General features: G+C 34.8%; 5 protein-coding genes across 8 annotated transcripts; 3 read left to right on the top strand and 2 right to left on the bottom strand.

Moving 5' to 3' along the window:
* Positions 1–728: 728 nt before the first annotated feature.
* Positions 729–3,711, bottom strand: Uxs (UDP-xylose synthase). The gene is made up of 5 exons (XM_033469485.2): positions 3,395–3,711; positions 2,695–3,282; positions 2,511–2,624; positions 2,130–2,450; positions 729–2,053 (listed from the first exon to the last, which is right to left on the bottom strand). Exons 1-5 carry the CDS (start codon positions 3,453–3,455, stop codon positions 1,785–1,787), a joined length of 1,353 nt encoding a protein of 450 aa, XP_033325376.1. The 5' UTR covers positions 3,456–3,711; the 3' UTR covers positions 729–1,784.
* Positions 3,712–4,120: 409 nt separating this feature from the next.
* Positions 4,121–12,734, top strand: LOC117219922 (tripeptidyl-peptidase 2). Of its 2 annotated transcripts, XM_076524749.1 has the most exons (18): positions 4,122–4,333; positions 4,841–4,969; positions 5,086–5,253; positions 5,808–5,968; positions 6,062–6,225; positions 6,314–6,646; positions 6,723–6,992; positions 7,079–7,390; positions 7,468–7,624; positions 7,693–7,880; positions 7,956–8,110; positions 8,189–8,406; positions 8,482–8,716; positions 8,778–9,028; positions 10,120–10,346; positions 10,824–11,281; positions 11,359–11,574; positions 11,635–12,734. In XM_076524749.1, the coding sequence occupies exons 1-17, from the start codon at positions 4,172–4,174 to the stop codon at positions 11,566–11,568; spliced, it is 3,798 nt and encodes a 1,265-aa protein (XP_076380864.1). In that variant the 5' UTR covers positions 4,122–4,171; the 3' UTR covers positions 11,569–11,574; positions 11,635–12,734. The 2 variants fall into 2 exon arrangements, with proteins under 2 accessions (XP_076380865.1, XP_076380864.1); XM_076524750.1 differs by lacking the exons at positions 10,824–11,281; positions 11,359–11,574; positions 11,635–12,734 and adding an exon at positions 10,484–10,774 and having other exon boundaries at positions 4,121–4,333.
* Positions 12,735–12,872: 138 nt separating this feature from the next.
* LOC117219925 (uncharacterized) lies at positions 12,873–14,174 on the top strand. The gene is made up of 5 exons (XM_076524752.1): positions 12,873–13,103; positions 13,166–13,404; positions 13,537–13,698; positions 13,765–13,833; positions 13,906–14,174. Exons 1-5 carry the CDS (start codon positions 12,977–12,979, stop codon positions 14,083–14,085), a joined length of 777 nt encoding a protein of 258 aa, XP_076380867.1. The 5' UTR covers positions 12,873–12,976; the 3' UTR covers positions 14,086–14,174.
* A 114-nt stretch (positions 14,175–14,288) lies between these two features.
* Positions 14,289–17,496, bottom strand: SCCRO (defective in cullin neddylation 1 domain containing SCCRO). Its single transcript, XM_033469487.2, has 5 exons — positions 17,342–17,496; positions 16,589–16,802; positions 16,311–16,479; positions 15,994–16,207; positions 14,289–15,906 (listed from the first exon to the last, which is right to left on the bottom strand). The coding sequence occupies exons 1-5, from the start codon at positions 17,342–17,344 to the stop codon at positions 15,724–15,726; spliced, it is 783 nt and encodes a 260-aa protein (XP_033325378.1). The 5' UTR covers positions 17,345–17,496; the 3' UTR covers positions 14,289–15,723.
* A 187-nt stretch (positions 17,497–17,683) lies between these two features.
* On the top strand, positions 17,684–22,833 carry LOC143258720 (exostosin-3-like). Of its 3 annotated transcripts, XM_033469483.2 has the most exons (11): positions 17,684–17,821; positions 18,038–18,121; positions 18,201–18,444; positions 18,512–19,052; positions 19,121–20,175; positions 20,238–20,448; positions 20,510–20,766; positions 20,831–20,958; positions 21,028–21,304; positions 21,387–21,491; positions 21,636–22,833. In XM_033469483.2, the coding sequence occupies exons 3-11, from the start codon at positions 18,283–18,285 to the stop codon at positions 21,738–21,740; spliced, it is 2,841 nt and encodes a 946-aa protein (XP_033325374.1). In that variant the 5' UTR covers positions 17,684–17,821; positions 18,038–18,121; positions 18,201–18,282; the 3' UTR covers positions 21,741–22,833. The 3 variants fall into 3 exon arrangements, with proteins under 3 accessions (XP_033325374.1, XP_076380866.1, XP_033325373.1); XM_076524751.1 differs by having other exon boundaries at positions 17,707–18,110; XM_033469482.2 differs by having other exon boundaries at positions 17,707–18,121.
* The last annotated feature ends 132 nt before the right edge of the window (positions 22,834–22,965 follow it).

Raw genomic sequence — 22,965 nt, 5'->3', positions numbered from 1 at the left:
GAGGAGCTTATTTCCTTCGCTGCTGGACCAACGATTAGGTCATCTTCACCCTGGCGGCGGCGTTTCCATCCGCCACGACAAAGCCGCAGCATATCCCGGATGCGATGATTATGGTTAAGAATCCGAGCGGGTCTTACCGTCCCCTTACTCCTGCCAATCTGCCGGTTTTCTTCTCTCTCCCTCTCTCTTGGTCTTTGTTCTCTTTACCGGTACGCCGATGATTCGTTCTCTTTCTGCGGAGACAGGACGACCACGTGCGCCCTGTCAGGGCCCACGCGACACCCATTTAGACCAATCGGCCCTTCAAATACGCTTTAAACGGCCCGGCCGATTCTTCAATCTCGCCGTGGAATGCGTCTTCAGCAAGTGGTCACGCTTGCCGGAATTATAATATTATCTAGTTGGATTGCAACCGGACAAGAAGAATCACCAGCCCGTTATGCAACAATGTGCGCCCTTATGATTCCCCCGTGACTCGTCGTCACTGGTACAACGATCTATTTGTCGCTGGTAATTGCTCCCCTACGTTCTTAGACGGCCACGCCGTTTGCTAAAGAAAGATTCATGCGCGAATTGTTTCTTGAAATGTGAAGCCACTAGTTTAGATTCTTGTTTAATTTTCTCTTCGTGAATCGTTCCAGCATATTAGAAATAAGATAGGACTATAACAGCTCTTCTTAGAACTGCACGAAGCGCAAGGAAGTGGGAACATTGGTTTCTCATGAACATTGCAGTGTAAACATTGATTTTATATTTTATAGTATATCCTACATGGTGGATGCAAACAGCACCCTTGCCGGAATACTCGTATATAAATTAAACCCTATGGAACTGCTACGATGACGAGAATACGTCTTGACAAAGCTGTTCACTCCGCGTTACCCGCGTACAGTTATTCATAAAGTATAAAATTACTTTCCTGTTTACACGCTCTCAAATATTACAGTACAGCACACTTGTGCCGTGTACACGTAGACATATACATATCACACAGTACGAGTATTATTTTATAATACATAGGTTCGGGGTTCCAGTTTCGTTGAACGGAAACGCCGAGGTACGCCTCCTGTTTCTATGTCTCTAACAAAACTGCGGTGACGAAAACACTCCATAAGAAATTGACTAACCGCACTTGTTCATATTGATTACGTATATGTATGTTATACGAGTTCGTTAAAGAAATTCGATAGAACACGATGAACATGTACATACAGCCCGAGGAAAATCGGCTACATTGAAACATTAAGTAAAAACAGCACGATATATCAAATGTTCGCAATAGCTTATCCTAGATACTCGCGAAAAGTAGAAAGGATATGAATAACTTCCACCAGCACCGGCGAGCGATCGTACGAGTTTTTCTGACCTATAACAAAGAGTTGCGAGCGTTTAGCGATCTAGACATTTCTATGAAAAAGATTGACAATGTCGGAAACACGATTATTATTCTCCATTCCGTCGCGAAATAAGTAGCGATTCGTGGCCATTCGAGGCAAATATACCTGTACGCGATAATTAACGGAACTCTGTAAACGGACACAGCTTGACGAACGTAGTTTCAACGAAGCTGAAGTGAAATTAAGAAACGTAAGTATGAGACATGAACGCCGTGACGAAAATTCGTTATTCGTTGACAAATGAGGATCATGTACTCGTCGATGTAAAAAATTATACGGAATTCAATTTGGACGGGGAATATTTTGGCACATAGTGGTCCATAGCATAATGGCACTTTCAAGCCACTCTTAGAAGTGGATCAATTAATCGTGTTAACTTTCTAGTCTCTACAGTTGCTCTACTATATCATGATCATTTTTGTATGACGTTTGCATGAAACTAGCTCTCTGCGAGTGCTTCGTTCTCTGCAGCTCTTTAGCGAAGTACATGATCGTCTTTTTAAGTCCTTCGGCTAGAGGAACCTTGGGCTCCCAGTTCAGATACTTCTTGGCTCTTGTTATGTCTGGTCTTCTCCGTTGAGGATCATCCTCGACCGCAGCAAGCTCGACTACTTTGCTAATCGTACCGACTAAATCTTTAATTATAAGTGCAAATTCTGAAAGAATTGAATACAACAGTTGTCAGCGTGATATTCTAGTCGAAAAATATTTTGTATCGCAATCTTGATTCACCTTCTATCGTATGTTCTACAGGATTTCCAATATTCACAGGTTGGGTATAGTTAGAAGCCATCAAGGCTACTAGTCCGTCAACTAGATCGGACACATACTGGAAAGACCGTGTCTGTTTTCCACTACCATATATCGTAATCGAGTCATTTTGCAATGCTTGTAGGATGAAGTTAGAAACCACGCGACCATCGTTCATGTGCATCCTAGGCCCGAATGTGTTGAAGATTCGCGCCACGCGCACTGAAACACCTTCCTGTCTCATGTAAGCATAGCTTAGTGTCTCTGCCACGCGTTTACCTTCGTCATAACAAGCTCTTGGACCTGAAAAACCATGATTTTCTGTTGTATAAATATAAATTTTTTAATAATATTTTTATATACCTATAGGATTTACATGGCCCCAGTAAGTTTCCGACTGAGGATGTTCATTAGGATCTCCGTATACTTCAGACGTACTAGCTATTAAGACTCTTGCTCCTACTCGTTTTGCAAGACCTATGTCAAACGCATTCGAATTTTATTCTATGTTTCAACAGGCTATACCTATTGGATGGATATTACACACCTAATATATTTATTGTGCCTAAAGTATTGGTTTTAATAGTCTTCACTGGATTAAGCATATAGTGTGGAGGACTAGCTGGGCTGGCAAGATGGTATATTTCATCTACTTCTAGATAGAGAGGTCTTACAATGTCATGGTGAACTAGTTCAAAGTTCTCATGGCCAACCCAATGTTCCACATTGCGTTTTCTTCCAGTGAAAAAGTTATCTACAACTATTACTTCATGACCAGCCAACATTAAACGGTCAACCAGGTGTGAGCCAACAAAACCGGCACCACCAGTAACCAAAATTCTCTTCCGGTTTTTATAATTAAGGAACTTGACTGTTGGAAAATCCTTGGACACACTGTTTTCAATTTTAGCCTCCAAATGCTGCAATTTACCCTCCAAATCTCTAATCCTTGACTTTGCTTCTTCAATGTCTTTGATATCGGCAAGGGGTGCATCCTCCTCAATGTCTTGCACCTTTTGATTTTCTGTTTCTATGTCATTTACATCACTTATGTGATGTTTACGCTCTCTTGGATGTACTCTATGAAAAGATTGTTCTTCTTGTGGATAAACTACTGTCTTGTAGAGTCCTAACACTAAAATGTTTGTACAATATGGTATTTAGAAATGACAGAAAATTCTGGCAATACCGTAATAAGTTTCCTGCTTATACATAACTGACCGTTAACAGAATGTTATGACACTTACCTATTATTATACAAATTACGGAAAAGGCAACCTGTTTCATCTTTCGTGGAGTGACAACCATACTTTAACGTTGCACATGTCTTGGGTAAAGGAACTTGCGTTAATCCCTCCTGTCCATACACTGCAGATTGTCAACACGACATTATGCGGTGAAAGCGGTAGCCAACAGTCAACCGTATCAAGTGTGTCATTTTTTGGAGAGCACAATTAAAAAACATAACCTATTACATTGCAGCTCTTGACATGATACATCGCGTTTCGTATGTACCATATGCAGTCTTTCGTTTATTGACGTGAACCGGTGCTGCGATCTGAACAACGCCATGCAAAACGTCCTGCCGACTTTGTTCCTTATATCATGGAGTATGCGAGAAAGGAAACTTATATAAAAATCTTTGATACTCCTGTCTCATGGATAACAGCAAATAAGTAAAGATAACATATAAGATATAAAACTTAACGTATAGATTTGAAAGTCAGTGCGTTATATTAATAATAAAATTATTGTACATATTTACATATATGACGGATCTACTGACGGACACGTGCGTTCTGGAAATAGGTTCTCGAATGTACCGTAAGGTTTCCCCTCTAGTGTAGTTAGCGCTAACGTCAGTTTGCCCTAACCTATCGTGAGCCGATAACCTCAAAATTTGAAGTGTATACACGCACGCAGGCGCAGATCCTGTTTTTTGATTGATATATAAGGCTGTGGCAGTACAAAGGAAACATCTCAAATAGTTTTTCTGGAGTCGCGGTGGCAGTGGCATTTGAAACATGGCCGACGTCATTGATTGTAATTTTCCTGTTTGGGGGCTTCTGCCCAAAAAAGAAACGGGTGTCACTCAATTTCTTACCAAATATCCTGAATATGACGGTCGAGGAGTCATTATCGCAATTTTCGATTCAGGAGTTGATCCTGGGGCTCCTGGTATGCAGGTATGTTGGCTTCTACCAGACACGCCTCACGATTGTCCAAATCATTGGATTTTTACCCTTTTAAATTTGAAAAAAATTATAACGTCTTTTCAACATTACACAACACTGAAAGGATTTGTTAATTATTTGCGATAATTTTACTATCAACATTACTTTTACTTATCTCGTATATAAAATACAAAACTTCGTATAACTCTGATTACAATCCAAAAGTATCTGTTCCGCGAATTATTCGTTCCTTTGTGTCACTTAGTTTGTCCAGATAACTTCTACCGTGTTAAAATTCATTGTTTGCAGTGAATTTATTATAAATTAATGCAATCATTAAATACTAAAATGGAATGTATTACTCACTTCATACTTCCATTTAAGTATCTGGAAATTGGTATTTGCCATTATGATAATATTTGGAGAATGACATTGCTACTTTTCCTTACTTATCAAAAAGATATAGCAAACATGAATTTAATAATATGCTATAGTAAATGACAGATATATTTTTTATAGATAACTACAGATGGGAAACCAAAAATTATTGAAAGGTATGACTGCAGTGGAGCTGGAGATGTAGACACCAGCAAAGTTGCACAAGCACCCGATGGATATATAATTGGCATAACTGGCCGTAAATTGAAGGTATGTCTCAAACAATAATGGTGTCTGAATTAAGTGAAGCATATCAAATTAACAATAGATAACACATAATTAATTAGTATGCATTTCTATTTGCTTAAGAAATTTTTTTTTTTCAGGTTCCAAGTAATTGGAAAAACCCCAGTGGAGAATATCGTATAGGGGTAAAGAGCTTGTATTCATTATATCCAGGGAAATTAAAAGAAAGAGTGTTATCAGAACGGAAAAAACGACTATGGGATAGTTCTCAAAAGACTGCACTTGCAGAAGCATCTAGAGAATTACAAGTAAATAATTGCAATAATTCTGTTGCTGTAATATTAATGAAAGCACTTTACCATAAACACAAATCAATAGTAAAGTTAATATTAAATTCTATTTATTATTTTTAATTATTTTCTTTACATTCAAAACATAGTTTGTAATGATCTATATGTTCAAAGGTACACTTGGGAGAGACATTGTAATTAGGATTGTAGACCATGTGATCCAAAGATAGGGTTGTTGTGGGTACCTTAACCATTCAATCAAATGAGGCCAGTTTCACAATGTGTCACAGTGATCTCTATCTAATGCTATATTTATATTTGGCAGTTTGATCTATTGTAAAGCCATTGATTCATTACATAATAGCTCTTTTACAAAACACCTAAACTTTTAAAATTTTTGTAATATTTCACAATTCGATTTATACAAAATGTTAGAACAATTGAATTTCTTACACATCGTAATATTTCCACAATATAATCGTATTTAATTATAGTACGAATTAAAATTATATGAACAAATAGCTTTTAATTGAGTTAGAACTAATGATTTTTTGTTCTATAATTTTATGTAGGAATTCGAAGCAAATAATCCACAAGTAACGACTTTAGAGGAAAGACTAAAAAAAGAAGAACTTGAGGCACGTGTTGAAGTTCTAAATAACATTGAAAAAAAATATTCTGATGTAGGACCCACTTATGACTGTGTTCTTTTCCATGATGGTGAAGTTTGGAGGTAAAGATATATGGATGCTTTCATGTTTGAATGGATGTTCAAAACATTCAATAGACATTAATAATATTTAATCATTTTTATTTTCTATTATAGGGCGTGTATCGATACTTCCGAAGAAGGTAACTTAGAAGATGGTGTGTACTTAGGAGAATACACTTTGACAAGAGAATTTGCACCACTTATACCAGAAGATCAGTTAAATATTAGTATTAATGTTCATGATGATGGAAACACATTAGAGATTGTTAGTTTATGTTGTAAGTTGTAATAGCATATAGTCTTTCTTCTTATTCCCGCCGGACGTATTAAAATAACATAGAGCTTCAATTTATTTATTTGTTACAGCAAGCCACGGCACACATGTAGCTTCAATTGCGGCAGCGTACTTCCCTGATAATCCAGATTTGAATGGTGTTGCACCAGGTGCGCAAATTATTTCACTGACTGTTGGAGATGGTCGCATTGGGACAATGGAAACAGGAACTTCGGTGGTGCGAGCAATGATACACGTGATGAAGCATAAAGAAAAAATACATATTATCAATATGAGTTACGGAGAGCACGCACACTGGTCAAACACAGGAAGAATAGGAGAATTAATGAATGAAGTGATCGATAAACATGGAGTTACATGGGTAGCATCTGCTGGTAATCTCGGACCAGCTTTATGTACTATTGGTCAGTTGTTGAAACTTTATAAGATTCACTCGATATCTCGAATTTTGTGAACATTCTTTATCTTTAAATCTTATAGGCACTCCACCGGATATCAGTACTAGCAGTATAATCAGTGTTGGTGCTTATGTGTCTCCTGACATGATGGTGGCTGAATATTCTTTAAGGGAGAAAATGCCAGGCATGCCGTTCACATGGTCATCTCGTGGTCCAATGATTGATGGAGGAGCTGGTGTTACCGTGTGTGCTCCGGGGGGAGCTATAACCAGCGTTCCTAACTTTACATTAAGAAAAAGTCAGCTCATGAATGGAACAAGTATGGCTAGTCCGCATGTAACTGGAGCAATTGGTATGTTAAGTTGTCATTAACAGTAATATAGCTTAGAAGTATTATGGGTATAGAAATGACTTATAAAAACTATCTTCATATTGTAGCTGTACTTATATCAGGACTTCTTGCCAAAAACTACCCCTATTCTCCATACAATATAAAGAGGGCTCTTGAAAATACAGCTCTCTATGTATCAAACTTGGATCCCTTTGCACAAGGTTCAGGACTACTACAAGTTGAGCGAGCATTTGATACTCTTACTACTTATAGCACTGTTCCCGAAAGAGATGTCAGATTTTCTATTAGTTGTGGAGGAAACAATTCCAAAGGAATTCATATGAGGATCGGCGTCATTGACCGACCAAAAGACTATGCTATTACCGTTGAACCTATATTCCTGAATACCGAAAATACTGGTACAGTTTTAAGTATCTATTATTTTGACGTCGTATGCATAGATTAGGTTTATTTATCATCACATTTATGTATTTAGATCCAGCACTAAAAATTGCTTTTAATTTGAAATTGACTTTGGTGTGCGATGCGTCTTGGGTTCAATTTCCAACACATCTTGATTTAATGCACATGTCACGCGCATTTGCCGTCAGAATTGATGCCTCGAATTTACCAGAAGGTGTCCATACAACTAGGTAATGTGTACTTAATTAAAAAATAAATAATTTGATACATATGCATTAATACTAATTGCGTTTTATAGTGTCAGAGCCTATGATGTAACAGACATTGCAAAAGGACCAGTGTTCCAAATACCAATTACCGTAGTGCAACCACAAGTACTGCCAAGAACTGCTATTCTTCCAGACTTGACGTTTTCAAATGTTCTGTTCAAACCTAACACAATTCGCAGACACTTCATTCTTGTCCCAGAAGACGCGACATGGGCAGGTAAATTTCTCTAGCAATATATTTGTATATGATGTTAAAGATAACATATTAATAGTTTTATTCGTTTCGATTCAGTCATTAGACTAAAGAGCACAGAGAAGGATAAAACTGGAAGATTCGCAGTTCAGACTGTCCAGTTGAAGCCTCGTTTGGCTTGCAAGACTTTGGAAATTAATAAAATGATTAGCGTTACTTCTCAATCAGAGACAGTTCAACCATTTGCAGTTCAGGTAATGCGTGTTTCTGTAATAGTATAATTTAACAAACGCATATAATGACACTAAATTCAACTTACACATGTCATGTAGGGAGGATTAATCCTAGAAGTGGTTATTGCTAAATATTGGGCAAACTTAGGTGACATGGTAATTGATTATTCTATAGAATTTCATGGTATCCATATGATAAATGGAAACCTTACAATGCAATCTGGAGATGGAATAAACCGTTTAGAACTACGAAGTTCGCTTAGAAACGAAGAAGTGGTTCCTTGTGTTTCTCTTAAGTCGTCTGTGCAAATCTTAAAGTATGTATCTCTAAAAATTTTTATGCGCTTGCTATCCATTCAATTTTAATCATTCTGTTTTATTCAATTTGTTAGACCTACTGATTCGAAGATCGTTCCATTGCGAGAACGAGATATTATTCCACCATCGAGACAAATTTACGAATTATTATTAACGTACACGTTCCATTCTGCAAAAGCAACAGAAGTAACACCGAACGCAGCATTGCTCAGCGATTTATTGTATGAAAGCGAATATGAGAGTCAAATGTGGACGATTTATGACAGCAACAAACAGCTAATATCTTGTGGAGATGCTTATCCATCAAAGGTAAATTTACTTCGTAAACTAACTTGGCAGAATGAAGTTATAACTTTGTACATTTTCACAGTTTACTATACAAAAGTTAGAAAAGGGCGATTACACTTTAAAAATGCACGTGAGGCACGAAAAAAAAGATTTACTAGATAGATTAGTAGACATGCCGCTACTCTTAAGTCAGAAATTAAGCAATCCAATCACTTTGGATGTGTACGCCAGTCAGTCACAAGCAATCATTGGAGGCAAAAAAATGGTAGCAGCCTCAATACCACCGGGTCATATTCTTCCCCTATACATTGCTCCTATGACGAATGAAACCAAGTAAGTATTTCATTTGTCAAAACTTCTCTCTCACTTTGTATTACTTTTTTATTTGATGAATTAAGTTGAGTTAGTGATGCAAAATATTTTTACTATATTCAAGAGAGTACGGGATATTAATTTATGCTTTACACTTATAAGGATACTTTACAATTTTTTGTAAGTGTAGTAGTATATGCATTAGCATTTTCTTTTTGTATAAGCAAAAAACTGCACGGGTAATTTTACAACTATGGTTTTGATATATATGTGTAAATGTTTAAAAGCTGTTAGGTTGTTCACACTCGATATATTATATTATTATTTGCATTTCAAGAATGTTAGCTCCTCTTAAATGCGTTGTATACAACTTATTTTTACCAGTTCTTTGTCTAAACAATTTTAAATGATTCGCTTTTAAAAGTGCTACTAAGATAACATTCTTTTTTTATCCCGCATTGCAGCACTGAAAACAAGTGAGTCTATAGTATTATTTTTATAAACATTTTTGCACATTTACATGCTTTGTAGAATTTCGTAAAAAACGATAATAATTTGTCAAAGTAGATAATGCTTTGAAATACTAATCTACAATGAAATAAACTGAGTTCCATATTGTCCAGCTGCAAATACAATACAATTTCGAACATAGATAAATGTCACTAGACTACTATTTCCAAATCATTCTGTATCAAGTTTTAGTAAGCACAAGTCATTGCATGAAATGTAGTTTATGTAATGAAGTGTCTTCCTTTGGCTTTCTATAAATTATGCTTTTGATAACATAACATAAAGTTTATAAGCAAAGAAGTCACCTGTAAATGTCCAAATATAGAAGTACAAAATGTTTCTTCTACATGTAATAACTATAATACTTGGCTTACAACATTTAGTGCACATATGTTCATTTTGTAGCACCTGCAGTATTGAATTACCTGATGTTTCCAATGTAGTGCGTTTATTTCCCAACTCAAATGGCGGCTTCATTATGTCACTCTTGTTTTCTTATTTCTGGCTTTTTTACATAACGCGTCATAAAAATGAAAATTACTACATCTGATAGCAACTAACATAATAATAATTTATTCTCATCTTTTTACTTCTTTTTAAAGAATTTCTAAGGGTGCTACTTTAGGTAGTTACCTGCAGGGTACATTGACATTCTGTAAGGACGACATTGGAAAGAAAGTGGACTGTCACACTTTCAAATACATTTTATCTGAACCAGCCAAGAAGAGTAGCAATGCCACAAATAAGACAGACAAGGAGAAGACCACTAAATGGGACGAATACAATGAAGCACTCAGAGACTTAAAATGCAATTGGCTTGGAAAGCTTGGTAATCAAAATATCCACTGAATTTCATAAGATTTACATGCTCTCATACTTCATGGAGAAATATTTTATATTATCAATTGCACTATTATGTTCATACAAATTTTTTGTTTCTCTTTTCGGTTTCAATTCTACAAATAGCACCATCCACGAGTAAGTTACAGCTTGAAAGAAGGTTGTTCCACGGTTTATGTTTTAGATCCCTATACAGTTCAATAATTAGACGATTGCATTATTACCAACTATTTTATTTCAATGCATGTACATACTGACAATTGTTCCTTGTGACTTATATTCAATATTCATTATAGATCTCTATGATACTGGAAGGACTTTTTCCCATGATCCAGATATAAATTATTCATTATCGAATGGTGTCAATGTTTTGTCGTCCTTTAAGTTCATTTTTGTCAATTGTTTACCATGTACCTGTTTCTTCTTAGTTCGATAAATATGACTAATCTAAATTTTTTAATGATAGAACCTGGGGAATACGCGAATTTACTGTATGGAGAACTGAAGAATCTATTTTCGGATCATTTACCCGTTCACACTGCCATGTTGACTTCATTGGATTCCCCGGAGGCTCGGCGTTACGTGCCACACGATGATCTTTCAGAAAGCGCTGTTTCTCTTGCGAATCAAATAATATCCGTTGCTGACGCCGTGATCACCAACATAGATCAGGATAAATTGTTAGCATATTATGGTCTGAAGAATGACCCACGTGCCGATGCATCGAAAATCAAAACGACCATGGAGAAACAGAAGAACAGCTTAATAGAGGCGTTAGTGAAGAAAGGATGTGCACTGGCACGATTATATGTACACAACGTGAAAAAAGGAGAGGGAGATCGTGCGTCGTACGAACATTTATTAGAGAGCGTTACAGATCATTGGCAAGAAGTGCAAAAGTTCGCCGAGCCAACCGATAGCAAGGCAAGAAATAGAATATTATTTCGCCTCGATTAGTATGTGGAAGTACCTGAGTGAAGATAACCTGTTTCTTGTTATAGGTCATTATGCTTTCACTGTGGCATGCTCATATCAATAATCATAATGGCCGCTACTTAAAGTTACTGACACGTTATTACGAAGAAAAACCATTGAAAGAAATCGACGAAAAGTGCATAGAAATTGCGAGAAACCTGGGATGGGAACATTTGTCGAATCATATTACCTCAAGTATACCGTCACGTTATCCGACTTCGTACAGATCATTTTGATCACTGGTAAGCACATATCATGATCTAATCTCAGTATTTGGGTGTCTATATAATAATGTATTTTAGATACGATGAGAAGAGATGAAGAAGTATTTGATGTCCTGATGAGAGGAGACTAATTGTGTAAAACAGTTTCCAGTGGAGCTCTGCATTGACAGAGGCATTTCTGTCAAGTCATTCGAATGTATTATACATATAAGAGAATGCAATTTTACTGATACTCAAGAATAAGAAGAAAAAGTGATTTTAGACAAATATTTTAACTTTTGAACTTGAAACTAAAAAGAAATAAATCATATTCATACTTGCAATATCATTTGCCTTATAAAAACCATAAAAGACCGAAACAAACTTATAAGAGCAATAACATGAAATAATTTATATTCATCAGCACTGAGTATAACGACGCGTGTACATATATTTGCAAAATGAAAATGTTAAAATCGCTTCGTCAAAGGTATAATTGTTTTTAAACTGCATTTTTACGACTATCGTGTGAAAAGAGTACATGTCAGAGTATCACGGAAACTGTTATCAATTTAGAAACCGAATTTTTTAAATAGCATTGTTTTATTCGAAAGCATTCGTCTCAACTAATATGATGATTATCATCTAAACTCATCTAGGTTTTTCCATTTTTACAATATATTAAATGTAAATATATATATATACATATGTATACATATATGTATTTTCTTTACACCCGCAGAATATATTTTATTCTATTAACTTCAGTTATTTATAATTACACACGTAATTCAAATCGGTGCAAAGTTTATGTAAAATGTATTCTCGATTTCTGTCGTTCAAAAAACAGTACACGCAAAGCATGTTTGATATTACGTGCAATAGCGCTAAATGCGCTCGTGCATACATATAAAGGTAAAATGAATAAGTAGTGTACACATTTAAATTTTTTAATGAAGCAATTCTTATGAAGCAATAGCAATTTTTGTTTTCCACAGCAAATTACGTAATCAATAAAATATGGATCACTACAGTTGCAACCTTGCAACTGAAAAGTAATTGTAAGAAATACGATTAGTTGAACTCCAGTTTACTATAGATCTTTTATTAGAAAACAAAGCTTGGGTTATTTCTTGACAATGAATTGTACTGTTTTTATGAAATGACTAATTATATGAATAATAAATATGCTAACAGAAGTTTCTCTTAATCTTAATTTTATTTGACTGCTAGATATTTATGTACCTGCTGTGACAAAATAATGTTTATATTTTCTTCTGCTGTTTAATGTTAAATGATACCACGGGGCGGCGTTGCAACAAATTTCAAAAAATTTTTTAAAAGCAACCTAATCATGTCCAATTTTTCATAAAAAATGCTTTCGAACACAAAATTTAGAAGTACCATAGAACACTTTTACTAAAAAGTTGCACAAGGAGTTATGTCCTTGTCGTCATCGCTATCTGACTTTAACAGCCCCTCGTTTATAAAAGAATATGTTAATAATGTCACTGTATACTGGTATGATGAAGATTTTGCACAAAGTCGATATCCACCAGGACAAAAAAGTAATAAATTTATCTCCCCTGATTTATTCATGTCTAATATCTTTTATTAATGAAATTTGTAGTCAGTCAAGCATGTACCCTGATTTGTCTTCTTGTTGCACAACGAATATCTGAAGCAGGATTTTTCATACGTGATATAGAATCAAATCCTGAAATTAGTAATTACATAGCCAAGGCTATGATAGAAGGTAATGCTACTCATGCACGGATTGTTAAAAATGGATTAGTTGCTCACCCATATCTCAGTATAGAGGAAGCATTAAGACATGGTGGCAATAAATTAATTATAATGAAAGAATGGGTATACGTTTAATGTACATTTTTATCTAGTTTAATACAGTGATCAAAATATTTTTATAACGAATACTATAATATTATCACTCATCCGATATTTTATTTTACATAATTTTACAATCTTCTTTATGCTTTACAGACCTTTCAAGTGTTTCATGAAAGAATTGAGAGAGGCTTATATAAAAATATAAGTAACTTTTTACACAAATGGTATGCATCTCCAAAATCCAATAACTTATTCATGTTTCTAATTACATGTGGCCGTACAGTATTATTCATATTTCAAGAAAATACTAATATTGTAAGATTTCACTATAGTAAGAATCACTATTTGCAGTACTGTAATTATAAAAATTATTCTCTATAGGTAACATTTTTTGATTCCCACAATCATCAAATGAATACAAGGCCAACTAGAGGATTAGTTCTTGCGCAGGTAAATCTTCATAGAAAAATAAATTTTTAATGTTAAAATATTTTACAAATTAATAATTAAAAAATAATGTAGACATCTATAGACAAATTAAAATATCTATGCAAGTGGTATATCGAAGATATATTAAATCAATGTTATAATATGAAATCGGAGCAGTATGAACTAGCTTTCTTATATCCTAAAGACAATAAATGCTGTGGATGTAATCTTAATTACTCCTGTGGCAGTTACTGTAATCATCACATCCAATAAGATCATTTAATTGGTTTCTGCATACATATATGAATTCCATATAAACTATGTAATAGATTAAAATAAAAAAATGGCAAAACTTAAGTAAATAGACAACTATATTTTTTTAGTAGGGCCAGAGAGAAAGAATTTCTTCACTTAGCAGTTATTGCTGTGGTTTAATATTTGTGGAACATGTCTTTTAATTAAATAGCTTCTGTAGATTAAGACTGATAAATTTATTTACATTATGTACAATCTCTTTCTAAAACTATTACAATTTTTTGTTTACGCAATGCTAAAACAACAAACAACTGCACCTTGAACTTCAAAACGTATACTATAGAGTATTATTTAAATCAAGTATAATATTTATGATCATGGATTATTTTATTGCATTGCATAAACGTACTTTTGACGACGATAAATTGGACTTGTTTTATAATGGATAGCTTAATCAGAACCTTTTTCACTTTATCTATTACAATTCTTTTATAAAATATAATCCGAAATTTATGGACGACGCATCTTTGTGTTACTAATTTTCTACTTTGCACCAAGGTACGCCATTATACCTACGTGCACATAATTGTTTTTGATTTCTTAAACATTATCTAAAATGTTCAGATACATATATATCTTTATCTTTTGCATCTTTACATTATATTTCCTTAATCTCTTTGTGTCATATATAAATTAAAGCGATTAGTAACTTCGAAAATTCACTGTGTATTTGACTAAAACTACACAAGCATTAATCACACGTTGTACTTTGTCAAATGAAATGATAACAAGAAAATGAAATTGATTCTGTATGAAATTTTGTGTCGTAATCACAAGCTCAAAATATCATGTTATTTTAGTTTATTAAAAAACAGACCGTCTCATTTGCAACAATCATAAATGAAACCCATAATTTAAACTTGTAAAAAAATTCTTAATTTATTTTTCCTAACATCTATAGTATTCTCAGAATTACAATATAAATATTTCTCTGTAGCAGTAAAACAGAAACAAATCTTTTGCTATGAAAAGATAAGTATAGCAGTGCCAAAGTTTCGTTACGTTTAAAATACAGATTTGTTTTTCTCTTCGTGTTTTTTGTATATATGTTACAAGTGTTATGTATGTCGTAAAATTTATTTAATAACAATTTTCAATAACGTAATTTTTAGAAATAACTATCTACAAAAAAGTAGAAACAAATTTTTTTCAGAATTTTTCGTTCAAGATCCTTGGGAAGGAACACAATGAGTGATTTTTTCTACTGTTTGCAAATACCATTCGTAATTGAGCAACCTGTTACTATATCTCTTTTTGCTCCTTTTTTGAAGAATAAACTGATTATACATCATATTACTTTGTACAGATGGATGTATAATATTGTAAATTTAAACTTACAATAGTGTTGTAAAGCTTTAAAATTCATGTAATTTGGATTTACAACGATTTAATTATATTTAACTTTTACATGTAAGAAAGTAATATTCTTTTCATTTTAAGCAGAATTTTTTTTTACATTACAAGGTTATTATACAATACGATTGACTCTAATAATTATAACATTCTTTTGCCTCACTGACATATTTTCTGTACACAAAGTAAAATGATGATGCTTTATCAAAAAAATATGTTCAAGTATCACATGATTAAACAATTTTATAATTGAATAAGTAAAGCTTTTTTCTGATGAACTCGAGGTTGTGCCCACTCTACAAAATCATCTATCAATACAGGCCAAGCTCCCTCTTCGTCATAATTACTCATATCAGGATTGATCATAAGCGCAAAATCTAATAATAAATTCCACGTGTCTTTTGGAATTGATCTCTTATGGTGTTCCTAGAAAACAGTATTAAACATATTTAAGAATTTCTGTCTATGCTGTGATTTTTTAGTGATTGTTAATAATTCTTTTCAAATTTCTACCTGTAAAAATTGACACCATAATTGCAGGAACTTGAATTTGTCATCTAATACAATATTCCAATAAGCAATTGCCATATCGAGGTCTAAACCTTTCTGTCCTGGATTTTTTGCATAATTGAATGTAAAATGATAAAAATCCTTAAATTTGTGAGGATCTCTTAATTCATTTTCTAAACTACTTAAACGAGCTTTTAATTTATCTATACTGTCCACACTGAAAGAATAATTTCAATTATTTTTTATTTTATATGTCATGTAACATTAATTCTGATATACTGTACAAAAGAGAAAAACATAATAATTTTTGTTTAAATTACCCTAAATCCATCATGCCATTCATAAATTCGTCTTTTGTAAATTCACACTGAGTTTCTGCTCTGAATTTCCAAGCAATGATTAATACTAATTTACTTTCAGGGTTTAAACCCAGATCGTCTAAAAATTTCATTATTCCATCTGCGGTGATCTTGTCTGGTTCATTTGGATCTATATTGATCACCAGATTACAATAAGATATAAAAATTCACGATATTAGAGAAAATTTATATAACAATATTGATTTACATACTAATAATTCAAAATGTTTCATATTTACCTTGATATCGACTGTACAATATTTCCAATTTCTTTTTGTCCACAGAAATTCTTGGCTCTTTATAATAAGCCTCAGGATTTTGAAAATAGTTGTCACTCGCCAGATCTAGCTTCCAATCATTCTGTGCTAAACAATATATTGCTGTTTGTTCTCCAGTTTGTGTACAAGTGATGAATTTCTTTACTTTGTCTCTTTGTGAGACCTTTAACTTATTCTGCAATGAGAATTAAATACCAAACTTCAGTACAACAAAACCTTGACACGAATATGACACGGTCAGTGACAAAAAATTATAATTCATTTTTCGTTTGCACACCATCTTGGTCAGAACTTCTCAACACAAACCTATTTATACATAGTCTCAGGGTTTTCGTTACACTGACGTAGACCTCGAAGAAGATATACAAACAAACAAGACTTCGTTACGTGTACAAACGTTACGATACTTTGCGTACAATTCTATCAGACGAACATCTCCAAATTCGACGATTTTCGTGTGTCACTGCTGCATTTTACAGACACTCAACAATATAGTACAGTATTATCTTCTAATATTGTCTAGTTAGAATGTATAACAACAAACCGATTTGTATTTCGTGCAAAAAGAATCGTTAACATCCAAATCCGATAGGTTATTCGAACGTTTCCGTTACTTTCTCATTAACGCCTGCCGAAAGACGGTGTTACGTATTTGGAGATTAATCTGCGAAGATGGTTGCACAAATACAGCACAGAAATTCGCGATGGGCTCACCATTTTAGCTAATTTTAGGCCCCCGAAAGCCAAAATATTATTTCCTTTGCACTGCACTTGACATGAACATGCGCACGTTCTGCGAAGGCTCCGAGAAATGCAAATAGACACCAGCAGCGGAGCTAGGAGCAATGCCACCAGACGTTGTCAAAGGAAAACTATTTCGAGGACAATGTCGCGGGTTTTTTGAAACGGCACACGTTTAATTTCTCGGGCCGCGCGTTTTACCGCGGGGCTGGTTAAAAAACGAAGTATGTAATCATCCAGAGCATCGCGAAATTCAGTTCGGTCGTCAGTGGCATCAACGCAGACTTCTTTTTTTACGTGTTGTTCAGTTGACAATGATCGTGATATCGAAGCTACACTGGGACAACAACAACAGCATGTTATCGTGAATCCTAGACCAACACAAATAAATAATCACACTGTGAAATTGCAAGGTCATAATATGCTGCCAGTCGAACGAATAAACGTCAATACGTAAGTGTAACAATAGTGACATAGATGTTGTTTCTAAATTGTTAACCTAAATGTTGTCCATGGAATGGATGCGATGTTACCGCAATTTTGACAACTATCATTCTGTATTTCGATCGACGCGGATCTTATTGAAAGTGTGTACACCAAACAAAACGAATTCGTCAAGTCCTTTTTAATAATACTACATCCGTAGTGAACGCTAATTATGATTGCCAGGAAAATGAGTGAAGAATGATTTCTTTGTGAGGTTAATCGTTGACGATGCCAATCGAAATTATCCGGTTATTATGTATGTTATCGGTGAGGAATGCTTTATTATCTTTATAATTACATAGTTTTTTAAATTGATCCCTTAATTGATCTCTTCTTATTCTTATAGAAATGTACCAATTGATTACGAATCAATCTCACAGGCTTGAGGTTTGAGTAATCATGCGTAACAGTCTATTGTAATAGTTGCAATGGGGGGAAGCATGTTCGAATTCATTCCATTATACCATCAAAATGGAAGCGGAAGAGAGCTCCGGCATTGGATAACGCATATTAAGTTGTCCAGAATCATTATGCTAACTTCTGCAGTCTTATTTATTGTACCATTATTTACTCATTACTACTTATCAAAGGTGCTTATTACGTTTAAACATTTATACATAATTCATGCATACCGTTAAAATATGTTTTGTATTATAGGTAGAATCTGATTCACCAGACAGAGACATTTATCGAACATTTTCCACATTGGAAGCTTTCGAAGACTTTACTTCTATGAAAGCTTCTCAGCTGAAAATGAGAATTGAAGAGCTACTACGTATTAAAGTTTCTGTAAATAATGAGCTTAGAGATCTGAGTGCCAAGAGACAGAGGCTTCAGGTGGAGATCAATAGTTTAACTCAAAAGATAGATGAATTGAAACAAGAGCTGCTCCATCAGCAAACAGATCTTGACCGTCTGAAAATCAGTGTAGAGCAGGCACAAGTAGCTCAGAGGGAAGCTGTAGAGAGGAACACACCGGAATTGGCACCTCCTAAGCGTATACTAATGGATTCTGTTCCTGTAGTATTACCTAGTCCTACATCACATTCCTGCAGAATGTATAATTGCTTTGATCACAGCCGCTGTGCATTAACAAGTGGATTTCCAGTCTATTTATATGATCCAGATCAATACTCTGTAATAAATCTAGGGTGGGATGTCGACGGATTTTTAAAAACCACCATAAAACAAACACTAGGTATGCAGTCATGTGATTATTAATATTTCTGTACATTGCAAGCTAAGGTATATGTGTTTGCTTAATAGGATACAATCCACATCTTACTGCAAATGCAGCTGAAGCTTGTATATACATACTACTGATAGGAGAAATCCATTCGAGTCAACAAAAGGACAAGAAACACAGGAACCTCATAGACATAAAAAAATTGCACGGACTTCCTTATTGGGGCGGAGATGGCAGAAATCACATTTTATTGAACCTCGCACGTAGAGATCTGTCGGTAGAATCTGGAAATATTTTTAGCGGTGTAGATACTGGCCGAGCTATAATAGTGCAATCAACGTTTTATAGAAATCAATTTAATGAAGGTTTCGATTTAGTTGTTCCACCCATTTTGGGACCTCCAGGTGGCGATGTTTGGCAGGAGTGTGCTCAAATGTTGCCAGCAAGAAGAAAATATTTGTTGTCCTTTCAAGGAGAAATGAGATCTTCGAGAACAGCGACCATGTCGAATCAAATAGACGATGCCGACGTAGATTTAGAGAGATTATCAGTCGATGAGAATAATCTTGATACTTTCATTATTCAACATCTCAAGGAAATGAGTACAGGAATGACCTTGGATAAATTCTTTATCCAGTTTGAGTGCATACCAGCTTCAGAGAAAAAAAGTCTCGTCGAGATTCTGGATTGGTCTCTTTGTGGAACTGATTCGTCTAGGAAAGCAATCTTAAGAGACTCTACATTTGCCTTAATTCTAGCACCTAGTAACGCTTCTTTTGTAACTACGTCTTATATGCAAGCTAGACTATACGAGGCATTGCGATCGGGATCTATTCCAGTGTTCTTAGGCGGCGATCAAATAGTATTAAGTTACAGCGAGGTAATTAGTTGGCGTAGAGCTGCCATCTTTTTACCCAAGGCTAGAGTAACCGAAATGCACTTCCTGCTGCGCGCCGTACCCGACACTGATCTTTTGAGTATGCGTAGACAAGGCAGGCTAATATGGGAACGATATCTAAGCACAGCACAGGGTGCAGTAGATACTATTGTTGCAGTTATCAGAGATCGACTTGGTATACCTCCATTGCCAGCTCCACAAACTGCCAGTCCAAGTGTCTTCAACGAAAGCTTCGTGGTAAGGGTTACAGTGACAGTGTCTAATCTTTCGGTGTCTCTAATTGTTTTACATTTCCTCAGCCTTTAAAGTCTGATGCCATCATCGCTGAGCCAGAAGCGGAAGAAAGTTTGGGTCCTTTGGAACCACCTTACCCGTCCCCTGCTTTCAAGAGAAATTACACCACCATATTACTTCAAGGCCATGAAATCTGGAACGATTGGGTGGATCCATTTTATTTGTACCCGCAGCTGCCGTTCGATACTGTTCTTCCCAGCGACGCCAAATTTCTTGGTAAATAAAGCGTTGTACCTGTTGCAGGAGAAAACTTTCATTGGGCTTGTATAAATTGTAGGATCTGAAGTGGGATTCAGACCAATTGGCAAAGGCGCAGGCGGTGCAGGTAAAGAATTCAGTGAAGCTTTAGGTGGAAACTATCCAAGAGAACAGTTTACAATCGTGATGTTAAGTTACGAACGAGAACAGGTCCTGATTAACTCCTTGGCACGACTTTATGGATTGCCATACTTAAATAAAGTTCTCGTGGTATGGAACAGTCCAAAACCACCAATGGAAGATTTAAAGTGGCCGGATATTGGAGTTCCAATTCATGTAAGCTTTGATATTCCATAAGAACGACTATCTCCATTCATGAATGAAAATTTCTTTTGTACAGGTCATAAAGGCGTCGAGAAATAGTTTAAACAATAGGTTCTTGCCATTCGATGCTATCGAAACAGAAGCTGTTCTTTCAGTGGACGATGATGCACATTTAAGACACGACGAAATTATGTTTGGATTCAGGTAATTCATTTAAAGTTCTTGTTATTTGGCTTTACGAAGTCAAGGTGATTATGATTTTGATATCTGCAGAGTGTGGAGAGAACATCGGGATCGTGTAGTTGGCTTTCCCGGTCGCTTCCACGCATGGGACCAGAATTATCATAATGCTTGGAACTATAATTCTAATTACTCATGCGAGTTATCAATGGTCTTGACTGGAGCCGCGTTCATTCATAAACATTACACATATCTGTACACTCATTGGCTACCGCAGGCCATACGAGATAAGGTTGACGAATACATGAATTGTGAGGACATTGCTATGAATTTCCTCATATCTCACATCACAAGGAAACCACCCGTTAAGGTTAATGAAATATTATCATACGATATGTTCCACACTTATTATTATTATTGATAAATAATTTCACGGTTTTCTGTATTTTCAGGTCACATCACGTTGGACTTTCAGATGTCCTGGCTGTCCAGTTTCTCTGTCGGAGGACGATACCCATTTCCAAGAGAGACACAAGTGCATTAATTTCTTCTCTCAGGTGAGTACTTTCTAATAATGTGGTGGAATAATTTGAAAATTTTGTAAGTACATTTTTTATTTTGATTTGTAATTTTTGAGTATCAATAAGTGGAACAGCATGATTTTTTTGTAGAAATGTGGGAATATTAATTTATTATTTCAGGTTTTTGGATATATGCCTCTCTTAAATACTCAGTATCGAGCTGACTCGATATTGTTCAAAACGAGGATACCGCACGATAAACAGAAATGTTTTAAATTTATATAGAGAACTAATTTTTACGTAGGTAAATACCTAGTACATGGTCACTTGATAGAATTTACATGGTTTTGATACAATTTTGACTGAATTGATACACTATCTCCTACGGGTTATGCCATTACGTGGAGTAAATATCGTAGACATTTTTTGAACGTTCTCCCTTTTTTAATTATACTTTTTATCGTTATCACATTGCACATTTTAAAGAAAAATTATACACAAATTTATACGTCGTAAGGGATATGAAACAAAATGTAATGAAATTTTTTACGTTGTTGTACACATAAGTTATACTACACCGATTTTCACAGTTTATGATAACTTATGATAAATTTGTTTGATCGGTTGAAGGTATAAAACATCAAACACCGTATACGATATTATAATTCATATTACACACACGTTGATGTATGTAATATGAACGGCTCTATAAGAGCGAAATGAAATGAATTATAATTTATTTAAAATAGGACCAATACGATAAAAATGATTACAGTTACATACCAGATGCATAATCAATACAGTTGTAAATAATATTAGCTCATGTAAATATGATATCACAAATTCTGATGATTCAAGATCACAATGCTGTTCAACGATTAATGAAATACGTCTGAAATTAAATATTAGAAAAATTGTCCTTGTGCTGAAATCTTATTACTGATTTATAGCACTGTGTAGATAATTTTATTCTAGTGTCTTATTTATATAGAATTTTGCTACCGAATGTCGCGCCATTATATCGTGCCAAAATTTTGTTAATTACGATCCTTATCTTAAGTTAACATAACATTCGGTTACACCACAAGCATTAATATTTAATTGCGCAATACTCTTAAAGACTAATTGTACATATACGTATCGCACATCGTTTGATTTTGTATGATTTAATACGTTTTTTTTTATTTTAATGTAATTAAAATAATAAAACGCAATCGTATAGGTGGATGTACCTGAATACCATTGCAGCGTGTAAGATAACACTACTTTGTAAATTTGATTTTCTACTAAAAAGCTGTACAACCAATTGTATGTAGAACCAGAATCAAAGTCAGGTTCACGTTCAAGGAGACAAATATATATTATTTATGATTTCACAGTGGAATGTACTCGTCACGTTGCAAGAAATAATTAATTGATATTAATGCCGTCTCGCTTAACATTAATTCAAATGTGATACCGAGGGTCTGTAAAACCCGAGCACCGAGCATCTCTGGCTTTGCCCCAGGCA

This window comes from Megalopta genalis, chromosome 10 (assembly GCF_051020955.1).
Source record: "Megalopta genalis isolate 19385.01 chromosome 10, iyMegGena1_principal, whole genome shotgun sequence".
Taxonomy (NCBI): Eukaryota; Metazoa; Arthropoda; class Insecta; order Hymenoptera; family Halictidae; genus Megalopta; species Megalopta genalis.
Note: the sequence above shows the minus strand (reverse complement) of the source record. Positions and strands in the feature narration are given on the sequence as shown.